This window comes from Pseudopodoces humilis, chromosome 5 (assembly GCF_049639895.1).
Source record: "Pseudopodoces humilis isolate 2021_Gansu_Grassland_sample_001 chromosome 5, ASM4963989v1, whole genome shotgun sequence".
Lineage (NCBI taxonomy): Eukaryota > Metazoa > Chordata > Aves > Passeriformes > Paridae > Pseudopodoces > Pseudopodoces humilis.
In genome coordinates this window covers 17,314,023-17,338,615 of record NC_142204.1, presented here as the reverse complement: position 1 = coordinate 17,338,615, position 24,593 = coordinate 17,314,023, and the positions used below count along the sequence as shown (strand labels likewise).

General features: G+C 40.8%; 1 protein-coding gene across 9 annotated transcripts in view; it reads left to right on the top strand.

The window, feature by feature from the left end:
• The window catches only part of FGD4 (FYVE, RhoGEF and PH domain containing 4), a 104,296-nt gene that overhangs the window by 48,302 nt on the left and 31,401 nt on the right, over positions 1-24,593 (top strand). For 6 of the 9 annotated variants that reach the window (XM_088054922.1, XM_088054925.1, XM_088054926.1 and 3 more), the window contains 2 exons: positions 15,099-15,263; positions 23,371-23,542. In XM_088054922.1, the coding sequence (XP_087911048.1) occupies positions 15,099-15,263; positions 23,371-23,542 (337 nt within the window). Of the gene's footprint in view, positions 1-975; positions 1,226-4,184; positions 4,205-9,835; positions 9,855-15,098; positions 15,264-23,370; positions 23,543-24,593 lie in introns of those variants that run through there. The other 3 variants (XM_088054923.1, XM_088054927.1, XM_088054928.1) reach the window with 3 other exon arrangements.

Sequence of the window (24,593 nt, the reverse complement as noted above, 5' to 3'; positions counted from 1 at the left end):
GAAAAGTTGGTTTATTTGCTGGTTTTGGCAATATCCCCCTGCCGTACAACATCTGTAATAAAAGGAAAAAATTAGCTGCCCGTTCCAGAGGCTGTCCCCTCAGTGACAAACAGATTCTCATGGATTGTTGTGCAAGTGTGTTCCCTTGGTGCTCCCCCCTCCAAGCAGCTCTGCAGTGTTGTGAGCGTGGGGATTGTGTGTGGCTGGAGATGGAAGGGGCTGCAGGGAGCTGTGGTTTGGACCGGTCCAGAGGTTGAGAATAACCTCAGCTGGCTGCTATATTCTGATTCATATTATCAGAATTCACAGAGCTGGATTTAAATCCCAGTTTTTTTCTCCTTCGGAGATGAATGTGTGCCAGCTGGGGATCACATGGTGTGGGAGTTCTGAACAATAAAAGAAAGTTACTCGGGGTAACTTCCCTTTCCAGTTATTCCTTTTGCTTTTTGAAACTCTGTATTTCCTCAGTTCATAATTCACTCTAATATCTTTGTATTTTGCCCCGGAGCACGATATGGAGTTTATGTCATTTAAAAATTGATTTTAAATTATTCTGACCAATTTTAATCTATGCCAAATAAACTACTGTTTTGATAACAATTCTTTAATGTCGATTCTCTTGGTCAGTGCTCTGGTATCCTGTGTACTTAATTCTAGGCATAAATTTAAAGAGCAATTAGGAAATGCAAAAGATGACTTGAAATGAGCACCATGCAATATAAAGGGCGACCAAAGCACCAAACAGAAAAATATATTAACATGTCCTTTAACCTCGATACCGCTTTCATTTCAAACAGCAACGCAATTAATAGTGACAAAACTTTCACACTGGCTGAGGCATTAGACAAAACAACTTACTGTAGTCCCTCCTCCTCCTCCTCCTCCTCCTCCTTCTCTCTCCAGCAGTTTGTTTGTTACATAAGCTGATTTCTTTGTTTTTCCTCTTTCCCCGTGAGCAGCCTTCACTCTTTTCTCTGGGCAGGCTGCTCTGCGCTTCTCCTGTCAGCCCGGGCTCGCCCTCGGGAGGAGGAGCATGGGCTGAGGAGGGAGCCGGCGTGTGAGCTGTCAGCACACACCGAGCATCCCCGGAGAAGCCCTGTCTGGCCACTTGTGGGGCTTGTGAATAGGGTAAATGTGAGCCTCTCGTAGGGTCATTGCCATCGCAAAGTCAGTTCCTCGCGCAGTGCTACTGGATTGAATTGGCAGGCAATGTCTTCTGAAGCAGGTAAGGCTGACCGGGATGCTCCTGGTAAACTTGAATCTCTTCAAGGCTCGGGGTGTGTTTGTGTCCAGAGACACCAAGAGTTAAACTTTCTAGTCTGAGGCAAATAAACCGGTGACATCAGCTGCCTTGTGATGCAATACAGCTGGAATGCTCTGGTGGCTTTTTCCTCCTATTCGCAGTAAATGAGCTCCAAGGCTCCTGAGCAGATTGCCTGACACATCTGCCACACCAATAACACCGCTGCTTTTGGCTTCTCTTGCTGCTGCTTTCACCAGCTCGGGACTTTCTCAAAGCAAATCGGTTTTTGTGATGTTTATAAGTGGTTTCAGTTCCTGGCTCATTTGCCAGATTCACTGAGCTCTGTTCATAGCGGTAAGGTTTCTACAGGACGTATCTATGAGAAAGCACTGCCTCAAGATTTATGTCCTGCATAAGATTTATATCCTTCTTTTAGGAAGTAGGTGTACACCTGTGACTTACACCCAGCTTTTCAGATATAATGTTGCAGTAATCCATTTAACTGATGCTTATGCTACACATAATATACAGAATTGGCTTCCATAATTTTAAAAAGAAACATCTTTTATTGCACCATCCAGTGAAAGGTTTGACTTTTTTCCATTGTATGCTTGTAAATGAGTTTTAAAGAATACTGTTGAAAATACTGTTGAAAATACTGCTTTACTTCTGAGTGCATTTTTTCAGTTCTGAGAAAAATTCAGCTTGGGGTAAGTTCAATCAAAAGGCATACCCAACCCTAACACTTAATATAAAACAGCAAATATTTTGAATTAGGTTTTTCACAGAAAGAGGGGCGAAACTGATCTGTGGAGGGTTTGGGTTTAGCCAGCCAGTCTCCCTCTCTGGAAAACCCTCTGAGGCTAAAGAGAGGGAAGGAAGTTACCGGCTGCGTGAGTTTGAGATTTGCTGGAGAAGCTTGGAGTAGAGCTATCCAAATAGTTCTACCTGGTTCTCCTGATTTCAGTAGTTGGGGGCATTTACCTTTTTAAGGGGGTACAAAGAATACTTGTTTGAAAAAAATTCTATTGGCTCCTTATCTATTTTATGAGCAAGTTTGAAACTGCCCTTTCCCCTCTAGCTTTTAATAATCAACGAGAAGGTTGGGAATCACAACTTTCCTCCCACTCCTTAAATACCATTTTGTTGTATCCTGAGAATAATTTACATGTGTTTGTAGGAAGCTTTCTTTCTCTGAGCTGTCTCTTAAGAGCTGTTTTCTAGGAAATGTAATGTGTATCTTTTTCCTGTAAATGTGATGTGAATCTTACAGATTTTTCAGGAAGGATAATGTGGTGTTATAAATACTATTTCCTCTTACTCCTTGGCTTACTTTCAGTCTGCAAGGGCCAAGGCCTACAGAATTCTTACATGTGACAGTGGCAGTCTGAACAAAGTAGAGTGATGAAGCTATGATATTTGTTTTGTGGTTTGTTTTGTTGTTGTTTTTTTTTTTTTTTATATTAACTATGTGATACAGAAATAAATTTGTACCTGCTTTAAGATAACATAAATTATACTGTCAGGTGTAGGGGACCTATGGATGTAGACAGTGCACAGGGAAAGGGTGGCAGCAGGTAATTCCAGTCTGTGTGCGTTTTAAATCAAGTGGACAGATATCCCTGGATCCCCCTGCATGGTGTCAGAGAAGCAGGGAGTGCCTTGCTGAAGCACTGGCTGCCTCCAGTCTGAAACACAAAGCAATCCTTCCAGTGCTGACCGCCAGGACTGGGTGAGGGGGCAAAAGGAGGGACAGTACCTATAGGAAATATAAATTCACACAGAAGTTCATTCATTCCTGTCACTATAGGCAGTTGAGTGTCTCCAGGTACCTGAGCAAAGCAGTTTTTCCAAGCACTAAAGCCCCACAACAAATACGTAGAATGTACCTTTCCTGGAGCGCTGATGTTTTAGAAGACTCAAACTTTATAGATTTATATTCCTTCAATAGCAGTATTCACTATCAGGAAAAAAATCTGATTTCAAGCAATACCTTTTCAAAAGGTCATTGGTACCATGACTCAAAAGTCAGCAGGGACTCCAGTGTTTCCATTAACGCCATCATTATGCTTTTCTTTGTGCCTGCAGCACTTAGTCTTTTACATGATAGTGCTGTGTGAACAGAAAATGTCTGTTGGTTTACACCAATGCTTGTAAACTCAGTGTATTTGTTGAGTCTACCAAAAATTCAAAATAATTCTCCTCTATCTCTTCCCTTCTGCCCTGGATTTATAATTATTACAAAACAATGGATTGAATTTCTTTAGTGTTAAGCGTTTGGAGCTTTAGTGCCTGTGTATTTCTTACAGTTTTACAGGCAGTGCTTGACCTTGAGAAGGACAGGTAGTTAGGAAACACAATCTTTCCTTTACTTTGCCACAAAATATTTAACACATTATGATTGCTCTTGCTTGCCTGTGAAAAAACCCCTGCACTCATGACCCATCACTATAAAAAAGGAAACAAAAAGAAGGGGAGGCAACAGTTGGTTTACATCATGTGAGGTGGAGAGGGATTGGAGCATTGCCAAACCTTGTATTAGAAAAGGAGTTAAATACTTAACCTTAAACAAATGTTATTTTTATGAGTAATTTTGTAGACTTTATTTGCTCTCTGTTTTGGAAAACTTTTTTCCCCATCATGCAAGCCATCCACTTTTTTTAGTGAATATTACAATGCTCTTTTCTCCGATGCCAAGAGTTGAGGCTTTAAGGAGAACTCTAAATATTACATGGGAGTCAGCAGCATTCTGTTGGGCTGCAGTTATGCGAGCAGCTCAAGTGATCCAGTGGGCAGTGGCTGCCAAGAGGCTGCCAGGTCCCTCCCTGGGGCTCATCCATGAGCCAGCTCAGCTCGCTCCCACTGTACAAAACTCTGGTGCTAAAACCCATGTGTGCTCTCCCGGGAGCTGTGCGGGGTTATGCCGACCTGGAGAGAAACCCAGCGAGCCCAGTAGAGCTGGTAAGAAGTGAGCAGTGGGAATTACAGTCATGTGGAGGGATGGAAAGGATAGAACTTCTCATCTTGTCCTCTGGGGTAGCTGCAGTTTGGGTGGGAGCAGCCTTTTTTTTGGTCTGTCCTGGGGCATTCAAACATCTACGTTTTGAGACGTTTGCAAAGTGAAAGGTTGCACTCTTTGAGGTGTGTTGGACAAAACTTCAGCCACTTCAAAATTAGTTCTCTTCTTGAAGTCTAGTTGGGTTTAATGTACTTTCAAATTATATTACTTTTTTTCTTTCTTTCTTTAATGGTATTTCCTATCCATTTGCACACTCAAAGATAAATATTCATAGGAATATTAAGCTTTTTGTACCTGTGTGATAGACTTTCAAGTTTGCATAGAGACAAGGTACGTGAATTCTCCAGCTTCATAAATTTTAAGAAATGGCATTCAAAATTCATCACAGTAGCTGTTTTTTGGCTTTTTTTTTTTTAACAGTAGATTTTAAACGGATGTATAGAAAAGAGGAGAGAGAGAACTAAACAGTAGAATATTTCTGAATTTTAATCTCTCAGCCTGTTCAGAGCATGAAGTGTAAAGCTGTTTCAATCCATATAACGTTCAAGAGGCAAATGCATTCATGTGCAGGTCTGTTAACCTGAAGTGAATTCTGTGGACAGCACAAAGAGTGGTCATCTCTGGCAATTAAGGGCTGAGGGACTTCTTTTTCCCCATTTGGATTCCAGGCAACTAGTATTTGGCTTCCTTACATAAGGGTGATTATGAACCAGTGGGTTAATGTGAAATGGTGATCGGTTTCTTGTTCCTTACGGAAAAGAGACGATGTAAAAGCTGGCATAATTGTGGTAGGCTTTAAAGAGACTGGACAAGGAAGGTCCTTCCTGAATGATTTCACAGGAAGGCTCTAAATGCACTTAAATGAGGCTTTTTGTGGCTATTCTTCACTTTTTTTCCCTCAACCAGGTCAAAAGCAGGAAGCACTTGAATTCTTGTGAAGTGTCCAGCTTTGGGTTCTTTATGTTTCTGTTTGGTGCAGTGAGCATTCCCAGGGAGCTGCTTGTTCCGTGGTGTTTCGTAGCTGGTGGCTGCTGGTGACTTGGCAGGGAGGCTGGAGTGCCTGGGAAGCCTGGGAGAGCCAGGCAGCGACCATGGAGCAGCCGTGGTCCAGCTGTACCGCTGGGGCCGCTCCGAGGGGCGGCAGGGCTCCTCTCCATCCCCACCTTATCACAGACTTCACCAGTTCACATTTACTTGTAAGCTCTCGTGTAACAGGAAGCAGTGCCTGTTGTAATGTTATTGTGCAGTTAATACCCTGCTGCCTTTTCTGTAATTGGGGCATATTTCAAGCCATCCATTTTTAGATAATGTTTGTTTTTATTATTTTTTTCCCTTTCTGTCACTACTGTTTTCTCCAGCCCCACTGAGATACGATTCAATAAAGTCAATATTACCTCGTGGCTACCTGCTTCTGGAAAGGGAATCTTGGCTTCCTTTCCGTATCAATAAATTTGCATCTTTGCCCAAGCTCCAGTGCATCTAAGGTGAATGAATACATGGAACTGGCTGCTTTATTTTTTTTTGGCGGGGTTACATTTCTGATGGCTTAACTTTCCCAGACGGCATCCTGAGGCTAGATGGGTGCCAACACTGGTGCACAGACAGTGGTGGGAGCAGGCAGGCAGGGGGAGGGAGGGCAGTGGGTGGAACAACTTGTGTCCGTGACAGCTGGCTGCTGGATGGGCTCTGGGTTGTCAGATGCTGGCAGGACACATGGACTACCGCAGCAGCTGGATCAGGGAAACAGTTTCCATCTATCAGTGGTGATTTTATTGACCCATACTGACTTCTTTCTGGATCTTTGGCTGTTCTGCATTTTGGATATACTATGTTATGTATTTATTTCTTTAAATTACTTGAATGTGCGTGTATTTTACAACTTCTGCTCAGATCTTCTGAAATAATAAATCAGTTACAGTTTCAACCTTCTGTAATTAGATAGTTTCTTTTTTTTCCCCTTTGGGTCTGTGGGGGCCTTTTGCTTTGGGTTGTTTAGCATCCTGTTTCTAAAAATGCTTTCTTTTAGTCCTTTTATCTACAGAAATAGCTGATTTCATGCCTCAAAGCATACGGATAGTTTCCAAAATAGCTCTGAGTTGAGATGAAATAACTGCACAGATAACTGGGCAGAGAACAAGACTGAGGCGTCTGTGACTTGTTAGAGAAGTTCAGAAGCAATGAATACTGAGCAAAATGATGAAATTTGTAGTTAACTCAAATTTCTCTAAGCACACTGTTATTTTATAATGGCTTATGAATTATAGAAGGGGAGGTCTTTCTGTCATTGTCTGAGTAATTCCTGCATTTGCCTGGTAAGCATATGCTAATGAATCCTCTTGAATTATTCCAGTGATTTGTATGAGCTAGTCAGCTACATTTTTCCTTCAGTTGATCCCAGTATTGCAGGTGCTTTCCTTAACATGAAGTTAAATTGTGCTGCCAACATGGTGTCATACTGTTTATCTGATACATGATAAAAGAAATAGGAAAATAAATAATCTTAAAACACAACAGATAAAGTGAAAGAAACACCAGGCTCAGTCCAACAACCCTTGCCCAGACAAGTGATTCTTCTGTGATCAGTGAATCTGTTTTTACAAATGGGGTGTCCTGTTCAGTCAATAGGAGCTTGGGACACTTAGTAAATGATGGTTGCCATCTGTGCAGAAAATGCTGGTGACAATTGAAAACTTAGTGAAAGTTTTCATTGTTGCATAAAATAATAGTTGAGGGGGACATTGCTCACCTCACGCAGCTCTGCAGAGAAACCAGAATGAAAAAATACCTTTAGGAAAATCCGAAGGAGGTGCATCCTGTCAATTTTTCCTCGCTCGTATTCTAAATGGCTATTAATGCAGTAGGAGCTCAAGAAAGCCACACAAAACTTGCTCAAGCCCTTCCTTCATCAAACATGAAGGAAGCTGTAAAGAGACCATGGGACAGGGAGGGGAGGAAGTGCCCCCCAGATACAGAACTCGCCAGTGCTCCCATTACCACCATGGGGGAAGAGGGTGACAGATGTAGTCAGGAGGCTGCTGCAGCTTTGTGAAATGCAGCCGTGTGAGAAGCAGCTCTCGAGCTGGAAGTTGCCATCATGACTTAAGGCACTGGAAAAAAGGCAGTGCTGACAAGCAGGGAGGAATTACCTGAAGTTACCTGGTGCAGAATGAGACAGTAACAGCAGGGCAGCTGACTTGGGCTGCAGGGTCAACTTGCCCTGCCTGTTCGTGGAGTGGTGGAGCTGATGCTTCTCATTGTACCCATTTTCTTTCTCGATGTCTCTTGTTTTGTGGCTTTGGATCCTGTGGTTCTTAGCTATGTGAAGTTCATGGTCCATGGTGGTAGGGTCAGGAACTGTATTCACTTGTAAGTCTTGTAATAAAAGCAAAGAAAAAATATCGTCCAAATCTGCTGAAAGATTTTGACATTATTTTTTGAAACACAAGCCATGAAAAGACTCTACAAGTAAAAGAATACCATTGCATATTTTTATATGCAATATAAATTGCATATTTCTCTCTATTCCATTGATAATACATGTTCAAAGACCAAAGTGAAAACAAGGCTTCAAGGGAATATATTGTAATATAGTAACTAAGTATGTGGAAGAGGAGTACTTTATTCCTTTGAACAGCACTCCTCGCACTTGGAGCTCTCCCTTCAGTCATGTCCTTCTGGAGATGTGGTTTGAACATTTCTTTTCTCTGTGTGTTTAAGAAACCTCCATTATTCATTAAATAGCTGATGAACTATTCCACCATCAGCAAAGCCATCATCACAGTGTGTACAGGATAGGTGAGTAATAAAAACCTTAGTGAAGAAATGATGTGGTTCGGCAGAGGGCCTCAGTCATAAACTTCCGCTTTCAAACTAAAATAATTTCAAATTCTGTCCAGTGCTTTTTGTTTTATTGGAGCAGCATCAGCAGTGCATGTTACATTATTGTGCTAATCCAAAATTGAAACAAATGTTGGAAGATAATCCCATAAATCGTTGACTCATTTTAATAAGAGTCACAGCAGATGCGCAGGTTTGCCTGCAAGGAAACAATTATCAGAGCCAAAAGAACAAAGATCACAGCCAGACGGGACAACAGAGTGAAGCACACTGAGTCTGCCTCCTGTAGCCAGCATTGGCAGGACATTGGTAGTAACTGTGGAATTCACCATTCAGTTCCTTGCTTTGTGTGATTCACTGTGTGCAGAGACTGAGATCAGGGGATTACTGATAAATCTCTGTTAATATTTTGGTGCTTCCTGTTAAAGCTTGGACTTTATAATCTTGAAATTGTTGCCTTAAATATGTATCTTTCTTGAAAGGCATCCAAGCAACTCCATTTTTTTAGTAGACATTGCTGGAAGGTCTATTTCAGTCTAGAAATGAAAGTTACCATCAGAGAGATGCATGATTTCTTCCAACCAAAACAACTGTAATGCTTGGCAAAACATGGGAAAAGCAGCATGGAATGCTCAAGTCTACTGAATACCTGCAAATCAAACCAATGCAGTAATGTCTCATCTTAGACCAAGCAGATATGGGAGCATTTGGTATTGGGTTCTGTCACTGACGCTCTGCATAACCCACCTCAGTTTATTAAAAATGAAACTATTTCAAATGCTGTTTCTTCTTTTAATTATTCTTTTGGGTGTTGTGCACTGTTAAACTTGCTGAAGTTTATTTCAGTTTTCCTTCTGTATTGCTGCTCTATTTGTTGCCAGTGGTTCACACACTGTTGTGCATACCACAATCTGGAAACCTTTGCTCTCTGTTACTAAGGTACCACAAATACCAAGAAGTTAAATATTTTCTGGTTCTTGGCAAGTATCGTGTAGCAAGTGTTTCGTCTGAGAGTTTGAAATTCAGTAATATTTCCTGTTTAACTTCACCATCACATGTTGTGAGTGCATTCACAGGGATCATTGTATTAAAAGAGCAGTATTTATATACTTTTTTTCAATCTATAATTTATATCTACCATATTCACTTGAAGATTTATTAACTCCATGCGGAAAATGCTATGAAAGACAGTTAATACTAGTTTTGTTGTTCTATTAATGATTGTATGCAGTGAGAAATAATAATTTTATGTGGTTTACATCTTTTTTACTCCCAAAAAATGCTCTACCTTCTTCTGTTGAACTTAGAATTTTTTTGCCTGTGTCTGGGGAATTGCTCTGCAAGGAAAAAACCCTACATTTTTGCATTTTGTCAGCATGTGTATCTGAACTAATCCTTTAACAGAACCTGATCTGTCCCCTATACTTTGCCAAGATTCCATTTTTCAGAGATAATTCTAAACCGTCTGTTACTTGCTATTTATTTTTCTGGCCAGCACCTTCTTGCAGAAAGAAAACTAATTTATTTGGTGAGACAGCCCTCCTGACTTCAGCAAAAGCTATTTTTTTTTTCTCTTTTTGCAGTGTTTGGTTATCAGCTATTTACAGTATTTCAGCAGTGGCTCACCACAGTAAAGGCTGGCTTGATGTTTAACCTTTATAGCACATCTGCACAGAACAGAATGTCAGTGTGGAGTTTCTGCCCTATTCTGCAGCTGAAAACATTCACAATTCTATCACCACTGCACTGGGAGAGGTGAGGATGTGGCATAGCACAGCTGTGTAATTAACTTGGAATGATAGCTTTTAATAGAAATTGGAGGAAGGAAGATTTTTATTTTTTTTTATGAGAGAAATGTTGGCTTCCAGACTTCCTACCCTCCTCCTTCACACTCCTAATTCTCAGATAAATTGAGCTTGGTCCATTTGTTACTGACATTGGGCATGCTTCAGCAGCGTAAGCCTCCTAGAAGCATGCCAGTTCCCCTCACTGAAAGGGTAAGTCTGTGAAGGGGAGGTACCAGGTTATTTGAGACTTAGGTTTGAGGGCAGGTTTGGACACAACTCTTACAAAATCTATGACCTCATGTGCTGGATGTCTGGCCCAGGCCTCAATATGCGGTGCTGTAACTGAGAAACCATGTTGTGCCTTCTTGCTCGTGATCAGGAAGCTGCTGCTCACTCCTGCTCTGTCCTTGCCACAGCTCCTGTGGTGCTTGGTGAGTGGATGGGTTGGAGTAATCCCTGGCAGCGTCAGTGTTACTCTGAGCTGCCCAGGAGAATGTCTGGTTTGGTTGCTGTGCCTGAACCAGTGCCTTGGCAGGGTCTATTTGCTGAACCCACACTTCTGCCCAGGGCTGGGTAGGAAGTGTGAAGCTTTGCAATGATCTTACACAAAAAAATTCAGCAGTAGAGCAACAAGACCACAGCCACTGGGGTGGGTGCTCTTGGGACTTATCACATGGGGCATGCATAACTACATAATTTAAGAGAAGTAACTTCCATCCTTTAATTTTGCCTCTTGTCACAAGAAACTAACTTTCCCCGTGGATTTTGTTTCCATCCAGAAACACTGCATTTCTTTCATTCAGAATGTACAAATGAGTGAGATCACATCACAGTGGTAGTAAAAATTAAACAGTGCTGCAGCAGTAAAGAAGCACTATGTGCTTGTAAGTGGGAATGAAAATAAATACAACAGAAGAGTTAATGGTGTTGAGATTGGCTTATGGAACTGCTGATGGAAGACCTATCAAATACTAAGACATTAATGTAATCCTCGTGAATATAAATAAGCCATTTTTTAATCTTACTGCCATTTCAGGCTGGCTGATTGTTTGTCTAAATGTTCATGGATCCAAGTTATTTCTAATTAAAATGCCCTGAAAAAAATAGATCATTCATCACCTAGCTTCAAACATACTTGCAGATGCAAGCGTGTTTGCAAGCATTCTAGCTTCTCGTTTCCTTGCAGATGATAAGCAAAATAATTAAGCGCTTATCAAATTTGCAGTGTTTATTCCTCTCTTCTGTTGAGTATTATTACCTCTTTCTCCCTTCATTTCTTACATCTTCCCCCACCTTTCTCTCCTCTTCAGTGTTTTTCATTATTCCTGATTAGGAAAGGGGGGTATTAATCACGTACCAGTCAACACAGGAAGTGGCTGGTGCTATTTTGTTGTGCATGGCACTTCTGACTTCAGGTAAAATTTCTCAGTTTTTATAATTCACAGAAGTAGCAGAAGAGTAAAAGTGTTTCTTTAGTCAGGTCAGAAATAATCATGATGGGGTTCTACTTCAGCCCAGTAAAAGGTGCAGGTTTTTGCAGCATGTCTTCATTTTTGCAAATCTAATGGCATTTTACATTGTATTTACAGGGCAACAACTGTATTTTGAAAAGGCAGATTGTGTTACTGCTTATTTAAACCTAGAGAATAGAGCAGCCCTACTGAAATTCGTGCTGCAGATTGTGGAGCAAGTATTTGGCTGAATATCGCATGTTTTGGGCTTTTGTTATAACAAAATGTATTATTATATTACAGTACACTTGCATACAATATACTAGGTATACAGGAATTTTCATCTCAAGTTTGTGTTTCTGCCACAATTTTATTGTCTGCATCACCTGGAAAGGTGGCATTGTTCATTGCCTAGAAACTAGGGCTCAGATTTCCACGGATGTTAAAGGATGTTTTTTGCCCAGAGAATTCTGAATACTCAGTTATTTATAGAAATATGCTGTGGCTGGATTACTGTTACCTTTTACCATTCCAGCTTTACATGGCTTGGGGATGTAACACGATTAACAATATCACTAGTTTGAAATACAGGTTAAATGTCCATCTTGAGCAAACATGGCTCCCACAGAGGAAGGAGAATTTATTTAATGGCTTGTACAAATAACAAATTTGAAGTCTCTCTATTTCCCTACACCCCCACGTGCTGAGTTGTAGGTGTGGAGCCAGAGCACATCTTGAATCAGAACACCTCTTGGAGCTTTTGTTTCCTGTAAGCAGTTGCAAAAATCCAGTTCTAAATAAGCACTCTTTGCTGTTGCTTGTGTTACCGTTCTGTATTACAGCAGATGAGCTTTACAAAATGGCTTTTGCCCACCGAATGCAAATAATATTTGCCAGTCTGGTGGGGACTGTGTGATGCTGACAACAAAATTGATTCTTAAGGCCAAGTAATGTTTTTGCATTGAAGATTTGTTTTCATCTGTTGCTGATTTTGCTGGTCTTTTTATTAAGGCTGTGTGAGCGCATGTGTGAACCAAGCAGAATCAAAGTCTGAACAGCTGCTTGAGGAACTGGGATTGTGTTGAAGTGATCTCATCAGGCAGGTCTAAGGAAGGGCTGCTGCTGCTGAGAGGAGCTGTCCTTTGCCCTTCCAGCCGTATTCCCAGCTGTTCCCTTGTGCAAGCGGCAGCGCTGGGGCAGCTGTGAGGCCAAACCCATCCAAAATGCACTCCAGCTTCCACCTGCCATGAGTGTGCTGCTCATCTCACAGTGCAGTGCAACAAGGGCTGGTGCTGGCCCAGGGGAAGGAGTAGCCAGAAGCAGAAGCTGGAGCAGAAGGTGACAAGGAGGGGGGACCGTGGCCGACCACAGAGCAGCTCTGTTCTCAGCAGCAGCTCTGTATTTGGCTCGGCGTTAGGTGATCGTGAACGATAACCTTCAACAGGCGTCAGTGCCTTGATAAAGCTGTGTGTGCAAAATAAGTTCCTATCCTGACCACAGCAGACCCTCATTTTCTTAGGAAATCCTTTTAATAAATAAGGTACCATTTCAATTGAGATTTTTAGCCCTTGACTGGAGAATTGACACAGCAGTGCCCCTTACTGAGCTGCACTCTGGGAGCTGTGGATTTTTGCAGCATGTTGGCTGACAAATCTGCAAGGTAATTAGTTTTCAGAAAGGTCTAGGGCTTCACACTTTGACCCTCATTGCAAACTGATAAATGATCTGAATATAGATTTATAAATTGTGTCCAATTGCCTACCCAATTGTGCAACCTACTGATCTCACAGGAGTTACTCTTTTAAAATTTGTTTCTGAGTTTAGGATTGCCCAGTTTGAGTGCAAACGGCTACATTTGTATATCCATAGAAATTGTACATATAATTAATATATATAAGAGTAATAATATAAATATTATATAAATAATAATAATATAAAAATGTACATATAATTGTACATACAAAATGTAATCCATACAAGTTGTACTTGCATGGGATTCTGTAGTAAAGGGAAATCCAGCTTGTCAACTCTTTGGTGGAGACAAGGAAAACTTTTGTGGTACAACTCTGTACCATCAGCTTGGTCTTTCTAAGAGCTTTCAGTACTCCCAGCTCCACAGAAGAGACAGATATGGCACCTAAAGTACCTTGTAAGGCTTTGAGGAATGATGTGGGACAGAGCTCTCACTGCTGTACAATACAACTTTTTTGTGGATGGGAGTGATACCAAAGGAAACAGAGTCAAGGAATCTCTGCCTGAGATCACAGGAATCTGAGATGCTTCTGTAGGTTGGGGGCTTTGTTAGATTATCCTCATCACTCTGGATCAGCCACCTTTATGTTCTTGGGAGATCCCTTGCTACTTGGATGAGCTAGAAGAGGGAAAGATGCTGTGCTGCTGCTGTGGGTGTTGAGCATGAGTTGTCACCTGAGTACTGGGGCTTTGGTAGCATGGATTGTTGGTCTCACTGTGGACCTCTGTAGGAATCTGTGTTGGTGGAGGCAGCCTCTGGATGTAAGGCAACCTCAGTGTTTAACAGGAAAAATAGGCTTCCAGGAAATAAAGAATTAGTACTTGAAAGTATTGTTGGAATCCAGAAAGTGCTGAAGAACCATTAAGCAGCACAGAAGAATAGTTGTAGCATCCCTTTCCATTGCTGTTCTAAGAGCCGGCTTGGCTGTAGCTAGGGGTGGGGGGATTTTGCACTGGGAGAGGGAGTTGGATCAGGTCAGAAGGTCCAAACTCTGCAGACCAGTTTGTAAGATCACTTTATGAAATGATTGAGTGGGTTTTGGATTTGCTTTTTATGGAAATGTGCAAAGAAAAAGCCAGCAAAGGCAAGCAAATGGAATGGGTGGAAACAGCAACAGTAAATAGAGGCACAGAAACTCTACCCTAATATTTTTTTTAAAATGAAAATAATTATGACACCACCTCAATAAATGATAAATGGGCTTTTCTCCTTTTTCTTGCTCCTCCCACAAAAATGTTGTGAATTATTTTTTTTTTTAATAAGAGGAAAATGGATATTGACCTAAGTGCATCTCAGTCCTTCATATTATTCTTTCAGATGATTGATTGTGTTTAGAGGACCAATTGCTTTTACGCCCCAAAACTAGAGTGCGTGGTTTTAGCTTCTGTAGTCATATTCTAGTAAATGTTTTTATTAGTTTCTATTGTTTAAATATGTTTTACTTTATATTTTCTTCCACATTTCTTATCAATAACAGCATCTTGATCCTATGAATGAGATTTAATTCCATTCTGCTAAGAAAGAGTCAGCTGGCTTTGTCCTGTGCTCTTTTTTTTTTTTTTTAATACTTAAAATTGGGCCCTTTCCTACCAAAAAAGATGCAATTAATTTAGCAGACTTTTGGATCCTTCATCAGTAATGAAATAAATGTTCTGAATATAAGCACACTTCGAATGCAGAAATAGAACAGCTGAAAAAAAATGCTGGTTTTCTACAGTTCTGCTGAACAATCAACAATTCAAATAGGAAAAAAGTCTGTTGGATATTGTCATGTTCCTATAGAAGGGTTTAGGCTAGTCACAGAAATATATTCTTAATATCCAACTCTTCAAGGTTTAAACAACATAACAAATTTCAGTGAAAGGCAAAGAGTGTTTTTAGGACGAGACACTCTTAAGTATTTTAATATTCTCTGTAGAGAATTGTTAGCACTCTAATAAATGTTCTTGTAGTCATTCTACCCTATATTTAGTCCAGTTTCTTATTTTTGTATGTATTTATTTTTCAGGCAGCAGCATCTGTCCAAAGCCCTTAATACTGTCAAGAGTTTGTGCAGCGAGTGCCACAGCCAGGCTTGTGGAGCAGAATGTACGCAATGAAGCGGCTCAGGGAATAAATGGAAGTGTGCCACTCAAACAGTCCCCACGTTCAGCTTCAAGTCCAAAGCCACAAGGTAAGCACTCTCAAATACTTTTGTTAGGGAAGTTGTTCTCTCAGACTTCTCAGAGCAAAAGAGCACCTTGAGAGAACTGTATTTGAGGAGAGAAAACCATGGGGCAGAAGCTTTCTGCTGAAATAGAAATGTTCTGTAAATGCCTTATGGTTTTGTAATTTCTGGCTTATTTTTCAAAAGTATTGCTGTATTTGAGCTGGGAGGTTTGGACACTATTCTTAAACTAGAGTGTTTGACAGTCTGGCTTCAAGGCAGGGGTGGTGGGAAGATATTCAGGGTCTTTGGAGTTCGAGCAGAGATTGGGAGGAACCTTCCTGCAGGAGTATGTGGAAAGATGGGAACTTCATGTTTGTGTACCAAAAGCTGACATTAATGTACACAGAGCAGAATTAGATTTCCCTTCTTTCTGTCTCTGTCCATATAATACCTTCACTTTTAAAAGCCAGATAGATCAACCTGTATATATATGTTAGTGTATACATATGTGTATGTATATGTACACATACATACTTTATATATACACACTTTATATGTATATATGTATAAATATCTATGTATAATTTATACTTATATAAAATCACTATATACATTGATTCAAACCATCTTTTTATGTGGTCTTCTCAGTGATATTGTTGATTCTGCTGTAGCTGAGTCACTACATTCCAGAAATCTTGAATTCAAATCAAATCTGGACTGATATCTTTTAGAGGTGACTGTGCAATAGGAACTTTGATAATTTTAAAAGTCAAAAAAAAAGGGAGTGAGTTTAGAAGACATACATCACAATGCTGCCCAGTGCATTGGATTCTGAGACACAGTGCTGATAAGACAGAAATGAGAATTACTTACAGAAAACTAGATGTAGAGGGCCTACCCTGGCTGAATGCCAGGTACCCACCAGAGCTGCTCTATCACTCCCCTCTTCAAATGGACAGGGGAGAGAAAATATAACAAAAGGCTTCTGAGTTGAGATAAGGACAGAGGAAGGTCGCAAACTGATTGCTGTCATGGGAAAAGTGTTGAATTAATTATTAACCAAAACCAGAACAGGATAATGTTAAGTAAAACAAATCTTAAAAACATCTTCCCCCCCACCCCAAGCTCATTCCCAGGCTCTGCATCCTTTCCCCTTGGCAGAGGGAGATGGGAATGGGGGTTATGGTCAGTTCAGCACAGGTTGTTTCGGCTGCTGCTCAGGCAGAGGAGTCCTTCCCCTGCTCCAGCTTAGGGTGCCTCCCATGGGAGATAGTTCTACATGAGCTTCTCCAGCCTGTGTCCTTCTGTGTGCTACAGTTCTTCATGAGCTGCTCCAGCATGAGTGGAAGGTACAGTCCTTCAGGTACAGCCTGCTCCAGCATGGGTCCCCCACAGGGTCACAAGCCCAGCCAACAAACTTGCCCCAGAGTTTCTCTCCCTCTGGGTCTGCAGGTCCTTGCCTGGAGCCTGCTCCAGTGTGGGCTTCCCATGGGGTCACAGCCTCCTGTCAGGCATCCACATACTCCTCCATGGGTCTCCTCCACGGGCTGCAGGTGGATCTCTGCATCCCCATGGTCCTCCACGGGCTGCAGGGGCACAGCTGCCTCTCCATGGGCTGCACCAGGGGCTGTGAGGGAATCCCAACACCTAGAGCACCTCCTGCTCCCTCTTCTGCACTGGCCTTGGTGTCTGCAGAGCTGTTCCTCTCACATATTGTCACTCCTTTCTTCTCTGAGCGCAATCATGTCTGTGCAATAACTTTTTTTTTCCTCTCTCAAATGTATTATCTCAGAGGTGTTACTCCCTTCTCTGCTCAGCCTTGGCCAGTGGTGGGCTCATCCTGGAGCTGGCTGGCATTGGCTCTGTTGGACATGGAGAAAGCTTCTGGAAGGTTCTCACAGAAGCCACTCCTGTGGTCCCCACAGCTACCAAAACCTGGTCACACAAGCCTAGTACCAGGGCACATCTAAATCAAGTACAGAAACTGGAATCACACGGAGTCATCATGTAGTGGAGTCAAAAATATCTGTATCACTCAATGGGAATTTTGCATCAGTCCTGAGTTCATCTTAGAGTTAAGAGCAGGAAGAAATTTTTTGAGGTGTCAAGAAAGTTTTGTTTACTTCAGGAGAATGAGAGAAAAATAAAGCTCTATTTTTTTGTGTAGTTTGTTTTTACAGAACATTTGCCAGTATTGTTAACTAAACTAAATTGTTTTTGCCAGTCATATGTAAACATTACTTATCTGAGAAGCCTTTCTGCACCATTTCCTAGGGCTCTGAAATGAATTCTCTACAGCAAAGAGAACATGTGTTCTTCCTAAGAAAAATATTTTAGAAATCGTTAATGGATAAATAGAAATGTGCTATCAATAAAATGATTTTAAGCCTTTCAAAAGCAAAGCCAACATACTTATTATAAAATTTTAGCTATTAGATAAATTAGGAGTTGTATATTATTGGACCCCATTCATTCAAGTTACACAGCTGTTGTTGCTCTTTCCTAGCCATGTTTCCTTTTGTTTGTCAATATGGTGTACTTCAAAATGTGCTGCAGCCAGGAATAGTGTTGTTGTCTAAGAAATGCAGCTGTGTGGATGCAATTCAATTATACTGTTGTAAATAGTATTTTGTGTCTCCTTTGTTCATGGGTCGCTCTCCATTTATTAATATTAAGTATGTGCATCAGATGGAAGTTTTTGTTTATCTTTTGTTTGGCTTTTTATTGAATTGAAGCAAAAAACCCCAGAATTAATGAGAGAGGCATTTGGGAGTCTAAATGTTCTAAGCAAACTAGGCTCTGGTTTATTGGTTTAAAAGTAGCCACTATTTTATTAAATGGCTTTCATGTGGGAGTGCAGAAACATTTTTGGTTTATAGCAGCAGGAAACATTTTTCCATATGATTGTTGTAGTCATGCAAATACTAAGTAGTCTTTCATACTGAAAGGAAACAAGATTACAGACCTGAATTGTAATGCCCAATTGGATATGGTTGTGGAGGAACTAACTGCAAAATCACCTTCATCTAACCCACCAAAATAACTAAAATGAGAGATATAGACATGACTTTGAGGTTGTGTTGCAAGTGTGGTACAGCCATTTTCAGTAAAGTTTGCTTTATTAAGGGAAATAGAGCTTTGATATTGAGGAAAAATATTGAAAATCTTGCACTTCAAGTGAACCCTGTACTTTTATCTGTACTTGGTCTCTGAGAAGTAGTTTAAGCATTTGGAAACAGTTCACTCAGGGTAGTTAGGTCAAGTGAATAAATTTCTTCACGCAATCCAATATAAAATTCTTTCTTTTAATTTTCATTTTTCCCCCGGCATTTCAAGGAGGAAAAAAACCTGTCTGATACACTGTCAGTAAAAGCAGGACTTCTGTTCCCCAATAAGTCCTTCCATCAACAATTCAGCAATTCATGTGTCAGATTTCTGTCTGGAGCAGGGTTTGATTCAGGAAAATCTTTGGAGCAAATTTGGAGCACAGCCTGAAACTGGCTGAAAGCCAGTGAGGGAGTTGAGCAAAGGACTCGGGGCTGCAGAGCAAAGCAGTCACAGTCTGTGTGTCTGTACCAGCTGTGGGATGTGGTGCTTTGCCTTTGCACCAATGCAGTGATATCAGTCCCTGATAAAGTGGACTAATCCAGACTGGAGGCAGTCAGTGGAAATAGCAAAATATGCTACCAAGTTCCTGTACGAATACGAACCATAGAGATGAAGCAAATTGTTAAATAATTTGAAATTTGCCCTTACCTACAAATATTTGGGTAGTGATCTGAACCTTGCAGTAGCAGAATTCATGTAGAGTGGCATGTGAAAACTGACCCTTTTTTCTAGTTTCTTCTATTCCTTGCTCTTTGAACCTCTTGCTCTTGTTTTTTTATGATGCCAAATTCCTAAATACTGGGCACTGAAACTGCTGTCTGTAGCAGGCAGTTTTATTGTAGGATGCAAAATATGTGGAAATGCCGACACTTCTTCAAAGCAGTGAAGTGTCTTGTCAGTTCAAGACTGTGCATCACTTGCTCATTTAAATTTTTCTAATGAGAGCCTAGGAGTACTTATGAATCTCCTGCTGAGACTGAAGAGGAATTTTTGTTTGGGTTGGAGGTGAATTTCCACTCCAAAAGATGTCCTGGTTTGTGCTAATGTGAAATGATAAGGATGCAACAGGTTCAACTTTTAGACTTTGGCAGTCAGTTTTAGCTGCCTCTAACATGAATCCTGTCTTCCTTTCTCAGGTATTATATAGTCTGTGGTTAAAAGTTTTCAGTGGCCTGGGCTTAAAAAAGCTGAGAGACCTCTTAGAAGTCTGAGGTGTAGGTGTAGACTGTACTTCCCTGGCAAATGAAACTTGTGCAGTTAAAGGTGAATTGAACTAAAACTTCCTGTGTAGGCTACTCCAGTCTTGGTGTCCTTTAAGAAACCTGCTACAGTGTCTCATCAACAAAACTGACAAATGCCCAAATTTTCTCTGTGAAGAAGACAAATGAGAGAACAAAACACATCTGATTATTATTTGTCTTCTCTCTTGATATACTATTGAAAGATTATTCTTGTGTGGTGAACTAAAAATGCAGAAACACACATCTCAAAGAGAAGAGGATTTTTTTTCTCTCTGCTGAGTTTAGGTTACTTGTCTTTTCATGTTGTTCTTAAGAGTATAAATCTTTGTCATCTATTCAGCAGTGCTCATTTGATATTCCTGAAGGTGATGGAGCATGCAGGGAGGTGATGATCGATGACTCAGCCAGGAGAGCTGTAGCTGCTTACCACAGAAACTTTTAACTTCATTTTCATCTAGTCAAGGCATAGCAGCATTTTTAACCATTGAACACATTATACTTTCTAAGACAAGAGATAAATGACCTTTGCTGATATGCTTTGGAGTCTGCAAAGGTGGTTGTACCTTTGGAGTCATTTATATAGCATTACCTGACATTTCCTTATATATGTATGCAAACTTGAATGCACAAGTAGGCACTGCAGCACATACCTTGATTTTGGCTAGTGGTGTACAGTATCAACTACCACAATATATGGAAGGGTTTTCTTTGGGCAGAATAAGCAGTTCGTATCTCCTAACGAGCTCAAAATTCTACAGTACAGAGACAAGAGTATTTATAGACTCAAACAGAGCTCTGTATTATGCAGGTTACTACAATAGGCCAGTCTTTTCTCTTTTTTTCCTTAAGATCCTTGCTCTGCACACACTGAAAAATAATCTGATTAAAGCAAAACACTACAGGAGTACATTGAGGAGAGAATTAATGGAATTTGCTTTCCATAATCCCTGTTAACAAGGCTGACCTTACAGGAAGGTTTGAGGGCTGTGGGTTGGTTTGGTTTTTTTTTTTACACTACTGATTCTTTTCTTTCCATTGATCTTGTGACTATTCTTTCTCCACTGCAACTATTTCTGAACCATACAGTACTACAGACGCAGCTGGTAGGGGAAATGCTGGCTGCCAGGTGCTGATACGGAGTAAGGAATAAAATATTTTGCATAAGTGAATTGGCTGTTTGGTTTGTGGTTCTCTTCTGAAGACATTACAGGGATTTTCAGTATATGGGGATTGTCCAGTTTGACAAGAGATTCCTCATTGCTTGCCATACGTAAATGCTGCTTAGCTGTTGTTTTTCAGTAACAGCTGCAAACGTGTGTGACACTTCCACAAAATGTTCTAGAATTTGATTTTTGTCCCAGTGGATCCAGTATAAAAATAGCTACCAACTAATTTCTTCTGCTTTATTGGTGGACATTAATTCCCTCAAGTTTAGCAGTTTTAATATATCCTTGTCAGGATATTAACGTTTCGTGAGATGCACAGAAGAACTGAAGAAATGTATGAGTCCATTGCATAAGAGAATTCACAGGACAGGGGGTTACACAGAGTCCATTGCAAGAGCAAGAAATGTTCCTACAAATTGCTGTGGTGCTGGTCAGCAAAGCCACTCCGTGTCCCCTTTGCTGTCCACCTCCTCCCCGAGGGAATGGCAGTGCCTATGACCAATTATGTGTCCTGCTTTTCCCCAGCCTGCTTGTGTCTCCTTTTTTCAGCTGTCCCATGGCCTTTGTCAGCACAGCGAGCTATTCAGTGCTCGGACAATTATCTGATGCTCGCTGGCCTAATTCTGCCAGGCCTTGCCCGAGCTCCCTGAGAAGAGGGAATGTGGGGAAAGCCGTTCCACTGCACTGCAGCTGCGGCCAGGCAGCTGCACGGGGCTTCCCAGGAGGGACTGCAGCTACTGCAGACACTGAAGCAGTTGCACAATTTAATAATCTGCTTGCTTCAGGGTTGCAAAGGAACTATTTCAAAGGAGCAGCATTCTGAGTCATCTTTCTGTACTGCATCTTTCCCCAAACTTGCTTTTTTTGCATGTGTTAATCAATAATAAAGCTTCTGAGGACTGAGGGTGCACATGTGCGCAGTAAAAGCATCTGACCTACAGTAATTGTCTTCCTTCTCACTCTGATTATTATATCTATCAGCCTTTGCAGTTGATATGATTGAAGTCTAAAGCTTTTTGTGGTAAATTCATTTCTGCACAGAGTCTCTCATGGTACTTTTCCTGCAATCCCACTTAACTGCAATTAGGCTGTTGGAAACACAGACAAATATTACCTCCTGTATTACCTATAAATTTAATGAAGGGAAGAAATGAAAAATTGCCCTTAACTGAGTGTTTCTTCAAGTTTATGACCATCTATTATTAGTACATTTGCAAGAATTTTTTCAACATGCCTTTCAAATGTCGGTTGGTGGGGTTTAACATCATTCCTGTGGTGCATGGGTTTTCCAGGGTAAGTTAGGAAGATACTCCAGTGTCAGCAATGCAAGGAACAAGGCTTTTCCACATTCATCTATTGTGTATCCTGTACTAGGGCCTTTTTTCCTTACCACAAGTGACATGTGATTCCTAAACCCAATTCAAATCCTCCTTCACTTCATGGTTGCTCACTGGCAGGTCTTTATAGCTGCTGGAGGGCCCAGTGCCTGTGCCCCACTGGAATGGGGTGCCTGTGGGGCACTGCCCGAGCCCCTGGGCCACTGCTTCCACTGGCAGGTTAGTGCCTGCTCCAATTCATGCCTGCCTTTCAATATTTTTTTCCAATTTCATATCAAATGCTTTCACTGCTCCCACAGTATGCTTTGGGGATGTGTGTGGGAGTGAACAGAGTTGTGTTCTCAGGAATTAAGGTGCTTTTCCATTAAGTCTCTCCCTTTGATGGAGCTGGACATTCATTGCTCCAGTGTGGAATGTATTTGGGCCCAGTCTGTGATGTACTTTTGTTGCCCACAAATGCTTCATGGTTGCTTAAAGTTAATTTAAAGATTTTAGTGCTGTGACTTTTCTTGCTTTATGTGTCACCTTGTCTTTTGTGTTCTAGTCACCGCTGTATTAAACAGTGGCTGATCATTAACGGTCTAATTAGAAGGACTTGTGGTAAGGATGGGGAAAAAGCAAGAGTAAAAAAAAAAGTTTTCAGGGGGGAAGGTTTTCAGCAGTATAATTAGACAAAGGTTCAGTGAGTAAGGGAATTTTAAAGCTGAAGGCAAATACCTTTTCTACTGATGATTGTTATTGAGGTCACAAGGGATAAGGTAAAGAATGAGAGCATCAGAGTTTTGGGGCAGCAATTTAAATCTCTTTCTTGAGCTCCACAGTATGCCTCTTTCCTTTGTGCTTAATTTTCTTTTATTAAAAACCCTGCAGTCATAAACCTCTCACATGTATTTCCTACAGTACACTATAAAGAAAAACACACGGACAAGAAAACTCCCTAATTTTCTAGCTGGTTAAAGTAGCATATGGTTCAGCTTTTAGTTAGGAAATGTAACAAGATCCCTAACACCAAACAGTGCGCAGACAATTATGTGAAGTCTCTGTATTTGTAAAGCAGCTAATTAAATCTAAGAGTATCTCTTTTTCATTGCTGCAATAAGTTCTTTATGCAAAAATCTCATTTGTGAGAGTAACCTGGTCTTGCAGAAGGTGGAAGGTGCAGGAGGTTTGGAACTAGATGATCTTTAAGGTCCCTTCCAACCTAAAGCATTCTGTGATCGTGTTCTAACAGCTCTAAGAAATATGAGTGATTGCTTTTTGTTGCTGTTGTTGTTTGCAGTGCCTCCAAAGCCAATTCATCTGCAGAAGGCAACATACCAAACCCCTAGGCATAAAGCTTTAACAAATCAGAAACCAAGAATGGAGGAAGAGACACCTGCTGCTGTTCCTAGTGTCACAAAGGAAAAGTCCAGTAAAGTGTCAGATCTCATCAACCGTTTCGAGGCAGGCAGGTACGTAATAGAATTTTGAATTGGTTTGTGATTCTGTTTGTTGTGTGGGGATTGTTGGAACTTGAAGCTGTGAGGAAGAACGTTGGTTCTGCTCTAGGGCTCACTCCTATCCCTGCTGAAGGACTTGATGGCAAAGCTGCATGTGGTTCGATATTGTGGGAGCCAGTTGCATATTTGGCTTTACGAGGTGTGCTTTTTCAAAAGGTGCTAGTCCTAATTTTCCTTAAAAAAAAAAAAAAAGAAACTTGTAGCATTTTAAAAACAACCTGAAAAATGTCAGCAATTTGAAATAAGTTTAATATTTTTTAATAAGAAAAAAATACTTTTATGAGTGAATAGAAAAACCGGAAATAGTAGTTTTAACTTTATACCATCTTTACTTCTTAATTCATTCATGTTAAGAGGGTGAACTCTACAAATTATTTGTAGTGGTATGGCATACATTCCCTAAATGCTTGCTTTGTAGTAATTGGTGATTTTGGGGGGAAAAGCTCAGTGTTCTTGAGTTTTGATTCTGTGGTTTATGGGAAACATTTGGAACTCTGGGGAAGAAAGAACCACTGTGAACACTGCTTTCACAAAATGGTGTTTCTTGGGTGTCTCTAATCAGATGAATGTGATGCATCTCTAAGTAGTTACATTATAAACTCTGAAACAGACATTTCCAATATATCTGCTCTGTATAAAGAGAGCGACTTTCCAGAAAGCTCGTGACAGAGGAACAGCTCAAGAAACAGTCCAGGAGCAGTTTTGGATCTGTTTTTTTCATGTTTCCTTGGGACATTGGAGTTCTGGAGGGATGTCCCCTGTGGTAATGAATGCATGATGTACATCAGAGTAGACGAATGCATGACCTACTGTGGAGCCAGAGTAACAGGGCTTTCTGTGAAAGAATCTCCCCTCTAGATGGGTGGAATTTAATCCCTTTTATGGAAGCAGCTGAACATTGCAAATGCAAACGTGTGTTTTTCCATTGGAATAGAAATCATTTTAGAGCCTCATCTGCAAGAGACTTCTTAAGGCAGAGACTTAATTGCACTTGGTCATGACA